The sequence below is a fragment of the Colletotrichum chrysophilum genome (genome assembly GCF_026319265.1).
Source record: "Colletotrichum chrysophilum strain AFK26 chromosome Unknown scaffold_391, whole genome shotgun sequence".
NCBI lineage: Eukaryota > Fungi > Ascomycota > Sordariomycetes > Glomerellales > Glomerellaceae > Colletotrichum > Colletotrichum chrysophilum.
In genome coordinates, this window is record NW_026517678.1 from 1 (window position 1) to 9,867 (window position 9,867).

The 9,867-nt window shown below is 50.8% G+C and overlaps 2 protein-coding genes across 2 annotated transcripts; one reads left to right on the top strand and one right to left on the bottom strand.

Annotated features, from left to right (window-relative positions):
• Nucleotides 1-3,131: 3,131 nt before the first annotated feature.
• On the top strand, nt 3,132-6,123 carry COL26b_014447 (uncharacterized protein; the record flags this gene model as incomplete). Its single annotated transcript, XM_053187018.1, has 4 exons — nt 3,132-4,039; nt 4,350-4,514; nt 4,623-5,505; nt 5,761-6,123. 4 exons carry the CDS (start codon nt 3,132-3,134, stop codon nt 6,121-6,123), a joined length of 2,319 nt encoding a protein of 772 aa, XP_053029036.1.
• A 2,242-nt stretch (nt 6,124-8,365) lies between these two features.
• Nucleotides 8,366-9,316, bottom strand: COL26b_014448 (uncharacterized protein; the record flags this gene model as incomplete). Its single annotated transcript, XM_053187019.1, has 1 exon — nt 8,366-9,316. One exon carries the CDS (start codon nt 9,314-9,316, stop codon nt 8,366-8,368), a length of 951 nt encoding a protein of 316 aa, XP_053029037.1.
• Between the last annotated feature and the right edge of the window lie 551 nt (nt 9,317-9,867).

Here is a 9,867-nt window from a genome sequence, read left to right on the forward strand (position 1 = left end):
CTGATCACCTTAGCCTCTGAAGACTTGATCTACTACAGCCTACGACCTACGACCTACGACCACGACCCCAGTGTACTGTTTAAACGTCAATCCCCAACTTCTGTTAGCAGACCCTACTGTCGGATAGCTGACCGTAACACATGCCTATCGCTCTGCCTTGCGCGTCGAACATAGTCAGTTCTATCGTCGGGTTCAAATTTCGAATACCCTGTATCTCTGTAATAACTTCTGCTTCCGAACATTCTTTGGCGAGCACCCATTGTCCTTCTCGGGGCGTTAAAATCTGGATTGTCGGCTCTGAAATCAACGTCAGCTGCTTTTTAAAGGGCGACCTATCAATCAGTTGGTCGTCGGAAGCAACTCTCTTTGTCGCCGAAGGAGTCCCGCTGTCTCCCGTTACCTCCTGTTCTTTAGTGCTGGAAGTTGGTATAATGCTAGTCTCGCCGACTCTAATCAAGGCCCCAGATTCTAGGGGTTGACTTGGCGCACCCAGTCGCTCGCTGAGTTGCGAGCGCCCGTTCTCAGCACTTGTGCCAGGCGGGTAAACGCTGTTTACCATTTGTGTGTCTTCGGCTTGTTGCGTTGCGAGTATGATCTGCGCCTGGGAAGTGTTATCTGCTGATTGAACTTCTGTATCCAAGTGCATGTTGTCTGCCTTGTTACGTTCCTTCTCGATCTCCATTCTACTAGTATCTGAAATGTTGAGGTTCTCCTGCAGATCGTTTCGACTCGTATTGGGGTTATTTTGGCCAGACTGTTCTGGATCGTCTAGACTGAAAAACGCTCTGATCACGGATTGTCGCACAAATAGAGACGTGATATCATTGTTTTTCTGAGGCAAGCTTTGAATAATGGACAGCTGCAGATGCTGGCTGTCCAGATCATAAGATGCAGAGAACTGCCTACCGCAGCGACGCGCCAGAAGCTCACCCAAGCCAGGCGTTGTCATTGTAGGGATTGAGCTCGAATTATGATACGGCCGTGCAGATTTATACATCTGCTTCAAAGCCTGCACAAAGGTATCGAACTCTTGAGGGTCGTATGTGAAATAAGAAGGATTCCTGGCTGATAACAAAGAGTAACGAGCATGCTCCTCATCGGGATCCGATCGTAGAATGGCGTCTATTTGCAGCGAATTGAATCCCAGAGCTTGCGCCTTAATCGCAAGCTCGTGTCATTTTCTTGGATCTTCAGGCTTTGGCTGTATCTGACGGTGGTTTTGCTCGACCAACGGTGTGTCTTCGGAGAGTTCGAAGACATTCCTCATGATGTGTAGGTATAACTGCAAGAACTGCTGGGCGAATGATGTCTGTGGCATGTCATTTCGCTCCTTGAAGGCGTAATGCGCAGCTTGTCGGACGGTGTTGAATGGCTGCGAAGGCATGAATAGTCTCTTCATCACAAGTGCACAAGGACGTAGATATTTGAAGTCGAGACGAAAAGTGTAAAGCGACGGGATAAGCTCATTGACCCGCCTTAAGTTGTCTAGTAGCTGCGGCTTTTCGTTCTTTGGGAATTGACTGAATATAAGACCTTGTCGGAGAGCACCGGTTATAAAGTCGTCGTCTTGTTGGGATAAGCCAGGAACTCGTAGTTCGATGTGTTTTACAGTGGCATGATCTACGAATTTGAGTAGGGACTTGGAGCCGACGATGGCAAGGTATACTTTGCAGATGTTGCTCAGGTATTGAACCAGTTCCTAAGGTTATGCGTAAGTACCTGGAAGTCATACACGCGGCTCTACGCACCTCGTCACTCATTATTGCAAGCATCTTGTGCAAAACTCCTATATTGAACCCATCGCTATCTTCCCAAAGACCTGGAATGCCATGAAGCGCATAGAGTGCCTGGCTTATGGCGCGGCGCTTCAGCACACGGCCAAGTATTGCACGCTTGCTTGAAGTAAGCCTCGAGAGCCAACGTCTCTTGCCAGCGTCGTCACCCATAACCTCCCGTTCCTGGATCTCCTTGAACACATGGCCGTCGGAAAAGCACGACGCATTTTCGAACTCATTCCTCAGAGCGTGGCAAGCCGCCGCCGATATGTCTTGCTAAATTAGCGTCCGAGTATGGCCTTAATAGTGAGTGGACTCACCGTCATCATACAGCTCCACCGACCACCAGGTGGAATTTCCGGACCGCTTGGCAGCCTCAACCCGATGCAGACCCTGAAGGGCTATGATCCTAACATTTATCGGCAGACGGAGAAGTGGCGGCTCCCTTGCACTTTGGGATGAATCGCCTAGTATGATCGAAGAGGCCCCTGCGACATGTTCGAGATCCTTCCGGGACACCTTTGCTGGAAGATAATTCCGACGCTCCAATGGCCGGCACCCCTCTAGCCTGTAAATTTCCTGCATTCGTTGCACTTTCTTCTCAACCGGCAATCGCTCACGCAATGTCGTCGCATTGGCGAAGTCATCTTGTTCTGGAAAAACCAAGTTTTCGACAGGAACACGGGCAGTCCCGATGAAGCTAGAAAATACTCCGAGTTCCATGATGAGTTGGTGCTTACGGGGTAGAAGTCCTCACTTGGCATGGGAGCTCTGTCACTGTGGGTGCTCACTTTTAGGAGTCTTGCGGGGGCCAATTTTGGACCAGTGCCCGCCAAAACTGGACCGCGTTTACCATGTGCGTAGCACCCGCCTTGCCTAATTTTCACGCAGGAGCACCGGTCGCGGTAAGGGTTCTGAAGCCACCTCACAGCCTCATCTTCGTCTTGGGAGCCGGGCGATAAGGCAATCCATCTGACACCGACCCCGCTTCTGTTCAGTCGTGAGTGGCAGGCATTCGTCATCTTTGTCCACTTCGCACCACTTACATCGCCTAACGTGCCAATAACAGCACCGCCATGCCATGCAAGAACAGGTCATCGCTGCAATGGGATGCCCTTATTGGTTCGCGGGCTTCACTTCGAGAGGCATTGTCGGCCGCTCTTCACCAATCAACCAGCAGCACAGCCCTCCAAACACCTCAATCCTGTCTTTGAACTAGCGCCAGCCTGATCATGTCCGAGGTACATCAAATACTTGAAACCCCCATCTCCGCTCGGCGTTCTTTTGCATGTCTTTCTGCTATCTCCAACGCTCTCTTTGTTATACCCTTCAGTTGTCCTCCCCCAAATATCGATCATGTCTGATCCCAAAGCCTACACCGTCGCTTGGATATGTGCTGTCACTGCCGAGTCTGTCGCTGCCCGAGCCTTCCTTGACGAGGATTATGGACCGCCACAACAGGTAGCCAGACACGACAATAATAGCTATGTTTTGAGCAGCATCGGCAGCCATAACGTTGTCATTGCGGCCTTGCCCGATGGGGAATATGGCACGAACTCGGCAGCTGCGGTAGCCAGGGATTTGGTCCATAGCTTTCCGAATGTGCGCATCGGGCTGATGGTTGGTATTGGAGGTGGCGCGCCTAGCCGGAAGCGTGACATTAGACTCGGCGATATTGTCGTCAGTAAACCAGGCGGCGGACATGGCGGGGTATTCCAGTACGACTCTGGCAAAACCTTTCAGAATGGCTCGTTCCAGGAGACCAGTTTCTTGAATCAGCCACCGGTGTTGCTGCGAACGGCTGTTGCTAACCTCAGGGCTACATACGAAATGAAGGGTCATCAGCTTGTTAAAGACGTGAACAAGAACCTGGAGAAGATCAAGAAGCGAAGCAAATATAAACAACCTAGCCCGACTAGCGACAGGCTGTATAAGTCTCATATTGTACATCCTTTGAACTCATCCGACGGATGCGACATCGCATGTGGCAACGATACTGCCTGTCTCATAGACCGACCCGAACGAGACGAAGAGGACGATGATCCGGCTATCCATTACGGCTTGATTGCTAGTGGGAATCAACTGATGAAGGACGCCTATATCCGGGATAAGTTAGCCGCAGAAAGGGATGTTCTCTGCTTTGAGATGGAGGCGGCTGGTCTAATGAATCACTTTCCCTGTCTGGTCATCCGAGGAATTTGCGACTATTCCGACTCGCACAAGAACAAGGCGTGGCAAGGCTTTGCGGCGATGATAGCTGCAGCGTATGCAAGGGATCTTCTACGTCAAATTGCACCAGACAGCGTAGAAGCTGAGAAACAAATTCGCGAAGTGCTTGATTCCAGTTAGTATTGCACACTCAGTTCACCTGGTAACTACTGTCTAATAATGAGTAGTTCACGAAGATGTGCAGCGATTGGAAAAGACGGCGGATGAAACAAAAACTGGAGTCATGACTATACAGTCCCACCAAATAGATCACACGTACGAGCAACCTGCGCACCTACCCAGAAGCGCCTGCTAATTCTTTAGCCATCGTCTTATTCACATCGAACAGGGTGTACAAGATCTCAGGCTCAGCAAAGCCGAAGATCTATCTACCACTCGCAACCCTCATTTCGTTGTACCGTTTCCTTCCGATCCCGATTTTGTGAACCGGCCCGACATCTGGACATGGATTGAAGAGCAGTATGCGGGACCTAATAGCCGCTTCGCTCTTGTGGGCATGGGTGGATTCGGGTGCGTCTCAACAGCTGTACTCAAAAGCCCCCACTAACAGAGGCGCAGCAAATCCCAGATGGCCATCCATTTCGCTCACAAACTACACGCCACCTCACCCAAAACCAGTATCTTCTGGGTCAACGCCAATACGAAAGCGACATTTGAAGAATCCTACAGGTCTATAGCAGACATCCTGGCGCTTCCCCGTCGCCACGATCCTGACATCAATATCCTAGCGCTAGTCCGCAAGTGGCTGCAGCGAGAGGACGTAAGCCCGTGGCTCATGATTATCGACAACGCAGATGATGTTAGGATGCTATTCGCCAAGGATGGCATTGAAACGTACCTATCGTATCTTCCTAAGAGAACCAAGAGCAAGACTCTCGTTACGTCGCGCAGCCGGGACGCTGCAGAGAGGTTAACGGGTAACGTCAAGATGGTCTACACAGTCCCAACAATGGAGAAAGAACAGGCTCTACAGCTTCTAAAAAGGAAACTAGGCCGTGATATCAACGAGGCTGCAGCATTACGCCTTATACGCACCCTTGAGTATATCCCTCTCGCCGTAAACCAGGCAGCGGCGTACATTCACAGACGAAGTCCTCGAGTGACCGTCGAGTCATACTTAGAGGAATTCCACAGCACCGAACAGCGAAAGGGCACCCTACTTCGCAGCGATAGAGGGGATATCCAACGTTATGAAGGCGTATCTAATTCCGTCGTGGTGACATGGCAGGTGACGTTTGAGCAGATCAAACGGGAGCAGCCCAGGGCAGCCAACCTTCTTTCGCTGATGAGCTACTTTCAGGCGCAAAACATCCCCGAGTATATGCTGCATAACTATAGCAGTGGCAACATAGTTTCTGAAGAGAGCGACGACGAGCATGGTGAAACCAGTAGCGACGATTTTGAGGATGACTTGGATATGCTCCGGGGCTACTCACTCGTTACTATGACAGCTATGCCGGGTTTCTTGGAGATGCACTCCCTAGCGCAGTTTTGCACTAAAGTTTGGATCTCAGAATATGGTTTCCCTGACCAATGGAAGACACTCTTTCTTCAATCGGCCTCACAACACTTCCCATCGGGTGTATTTGAAACGTGGCAGCAGTGTCAAACGCTGATGCCGCATATACAGCCCTTATTGGACAAACCGCCTTTGGAAGAATGCGGCCGGCTGGAATGGAGCGAGTTACTGACAAATGTGTCTTGGTACTTGGTGATGCTTGGCAACTATTTCAGGGCGGAGGTAATAGTGCAACAGGCTGTGAGCACTCGGACGGAAACTTTAGGGGAGGAGCATCCCTCGACGCTGACGAGCATGGCTAACCTCGCGTCGACGTACAGGAACCAAGGCCGATGGAAAGAGGCCGAGGAGCTGGAGGTGCGGGTGATGGAGACGAGGAAGAGGGTGCTTGGAGAGGAGCATCCCAACACGCTGACTAGCATGCACAATCTGGTCTTCACTTGGAAAGATCTGGAACGATGGAAAGATGCAACGCAACTGCTGCAGGAATGTGTCCGCCTGACAGAGAACGTTCTCGGTGTTGATCATACAGACACCATATCTTCCAGCTCAGCTCTGTCAGACTGGAGAGTAGAGTTGAGCAAGAGCGGGCATGCGTGATAAAGACACCTTCAATCATAAAACGCTTCTACTTGATTCTGCTCATACAGTGGCTAACGAAAAGGGCTTCATCCTGAGCAACTCTCTAGTCTCTTTCCGCACGGACATTTTGGCTTGTTGGCGCTTAGCACAGTAGGCATTCTTATCTTATCAACCCCGCTACAACCTGTAAGCTCCTTAATGAGCTACCCAGATTACGACGAGCATGGGGTTCGCTGTGCATCAGGTTATGCAGGCCTATGTATACTACAATGAGTTTCATTGCTCTAAGCATAAAGCAAATTATGAACGCAACTTATACTATAAAAACGACGATGTATCATCGCCCACCTTACCATACATATGTCCCAAAAGCATCTTAAGCCTCAGCTCCCAAAGTTTATCTACGTACGTTTCAACTTTTCTTTCCAATTCTTCCACTTATATCTCAGGTTATGACCAGTAGCCACGCGAGGCGGCGGAACCGAATCTTGCCTTGGAAGCTGTAATCTGTGAATCTGATCAGACAAGCAAATGCACCGTTCATTTTCAGAGCCGAATACATCAGCGATGCCCGTCCTAGCGCGATCATAGTGCTCGAGAGCTCTATCTGTAGCACCCAGTCGCTCAAATAGACGGCCAAGATTTTCCAGGGCATTAAGGGCAGGAACATATGTTCTCAGCGTATCTGGGTGCAACACCTTCTCGTAGCCTTGAAGAGCCCGTTGATACATGCCCTCAGCCTCTTTGAGTCGGCCCTGGTCAGAGTAGAGGATACCTAATTTGTGGAATATCCACGCATTGTCTTCCAAAACGACACCTGTATCGAATATCTTAATGCATCGATCGGCATGTTGCAAGAGTCGTCGCTGCACTATCCAATATTTATCTTGTTCTCGATTGGGGACGCGCGAGGCTATACATCGAATTGCAGTCCATGCCAGCGCTTGACTTCGTTCGGTATTGATCACATGGATCGTCCATGCATGAACACAACCATGCATGCTGTATCCTTGTGATTCTGATCCCGGTTCACTCACAGCGGCGTTCGGTTCTACCAGCCCATGTTCACAGAGTACTCTCACTACTTTGTCAAAGTTTAGTCTGTCCTCCATCATCTTATGTAGCCAAAGCGGCTTCTCCGACTCCCCTGCCCGCAGCAGTTCGTACCATAAATCATGATTGTCGAAATATGCCCACAGTTGGAGGAGATTGGAAGCATGCTGATTTTGTAGCTGAATATGCTGGAGTGAGACATTCCACGTGGTGTATAATGTATGATCGTACTCCATTAATTCTGGGCTCTCTTCCTGTAGGCGTAACCATGCTTTTTCATATATCTCAAGGTACTCCCTGCAGCTGGTTACCACTTGGTACAGGTAAGCCCCAGCTGTTGCGAGGGCGAGTGGAAGACCATCGAGCTTCTTTGCAAGTACTGTGGCGTCGGGATCTACATGCCGTTAGCTTATCGCACATAAAAGGCTTTCCAGCTTTACCTTTGCCAAGATCAGTGCGGCCAGATGTAGACGCTAGGATCGCCAGACTGTCCTCGAGGTCGGCTAGCTTCCTGAGCTGGACGCGCTGTCCAAGCTTCACAGATGACGAGCGTGTCGTGATGAGGATAGCGCCGTGTTCTGTATCAGGAAAAAAAGGGCGTATGTCGTAGGCTTTCGAGCCTGTCTCGCTAGCATTATTCTCGTTCCCTACTTGCAAACCAGTCTCGTTCTCACCAGGACCACCACGATTGTGAAGTTTGACGTCATCGTAGTTGTCAAAGATCATCAGCCAACGATTGTTCTTTGGTTCATCTAACCATTGCTTGACTGCACTGACTGTCTCATCGAGGTCTCGACTAGAAAGGGCGTTGTTGATATATGTCACGGACGAGGTCTCTGTTGCAATTCGCTGGGCTAGGCCTTGGTAGCTCAGCTTGAGCGCTGTCTTGTCTCTCGCATCAAGCCAAAAAACCGCCGAGTAATCATCGCGACGTTTCTTCGCGAATGCGATCGTCGTCTGAGTTTTGCCCATGCCACCCAGGCCATGCAGAATAACCGTTCGACGGTCTCCAGTCCACTTCAGTTCGTTATAGAGACGCCCGAGTTCTTCTTCTCTGGCTACAAAGTGGTTCACGCTGTGAACTCCTGGCAGCTTGAAGGGGAGTATGAATGAAGGAGAAGCTGTCTGTCTTGCATTGCTGGAGCACCTGGTTGGATGTATTAGCTACTAATACTATTGACCATTATGTGCAATCTGATAAATCCTCTTACCGCTGCACTCCATCTACAGGCAGGTGGAAGAAGAGCTGTCGAGCATACGCTGCTGCCACAGCTGCCGCGTACCCGTGCCACATGTCGTTCTTATGCGAGTCGCAGTAGTCCGAGATGCCGCGCACAACAAGGCAAGGAAAGTCGGCAATTGCCCCAGCAGCCTCCATCTCAAAGCATAAAAGCTCATCCTGCTGAGCTAGTATGTCCCTCAGCAACGCATCCTTCACCACCATCTCTCCAGATGCGATATTGCCTCTGTGCACAACAACAAACGTGTCGTCATCATCGCTCGTTCGAGGTATACGCTTCGATAGGTCGCACTTGGTGTTGCATGATCCTTGACGATGGTGCTCGTAATGTGGTGGGAAAAGATGATCGTTTTGCTCGCCGGGATACTGGTACCGTCGAAGCCTACGACGCGTTATGTCGATTCGACGGACGTCGTGCTGCACCGGATCGACATCCAGCCTTGCCCGCTGCACTGCTAGCGCCTGCGCAGCATTGAGAAGAACTGCCGGTGGTGGTGCCAGGGCACCTGTCCGCTCAAAGGAACCGTTTCTCGCTTTTCCATGATCGTACTGTAGAGCGCCGGAGTGTCCACCCGCAGGCTTGCTCACAACCACATGACCCAGTCGTATCATCCCATTATCCGTCTGAACGGGAACTCCACCACCAATACCGACCAAGAGACCAAAGCGTAAGTTGGGAAACGTCATCCTCATCTGCGCCACAACCGTAGCTGCGGGGCAGTTGCCAGGCTGGTGCAGACCTGCGATAACAACATTATGGCCGTTGATGGTCCCAAGGCTATACACGTTGTGGTCTGCTGGGGGCTTCGGAAGTGCGGGATGTTCCTCGTCCAGCATCTCCATCGCTGCGATCTGCTCCACCTCCAGCGGACAGATCCATGCCACCTTGTAGTCGTCGCGGCTCCGTTCCTGCGACATCTTCGGTCGGTCGCCTGGAGTCTTGGATCGGTCGGACGAGAGTAGGTTGCGGTAGTACGGATCGTCCGGAGCGTCAGAAGCGGCAGGAATGAAACTAGGCCGTCAGGTTGATCTGTGGAAATGGAGACCTAACGTTCAAAGTCGTCGCTCAGGTAAGTCATCAATTGCGAGAGGGGATATCCCTCTTGCCGCCAGCCTTGTGCGGCTGTGTGCTGTGCCGCGGGCGAATCATGGTGGAAGAAACTGCCAAGTCCCGCAACTGTTAGCATGCACTTTTGGACGCGCTCGCGGTGATGTACTCCACTCCATTGCTCGGTCGATGAGAGATGCCCGTTGCAGTCGGCAGGCTGTGAAGGGGCGAGTGAGTTCTTGATCACCCAAAACTTCAAAATCACGTTCCTTTGGTCCAGATCAAGATTTTGCAAACTCGAAAAGAATACCTGCTAAAAGAGCTCCACATAAGTCTATCCCTGTAATTACGCCAGAACAGCAGTTTTATTCTCCACAACAGAGCTCCTAACGGCTCAAGAATCATGGCACGTTCCGGAACT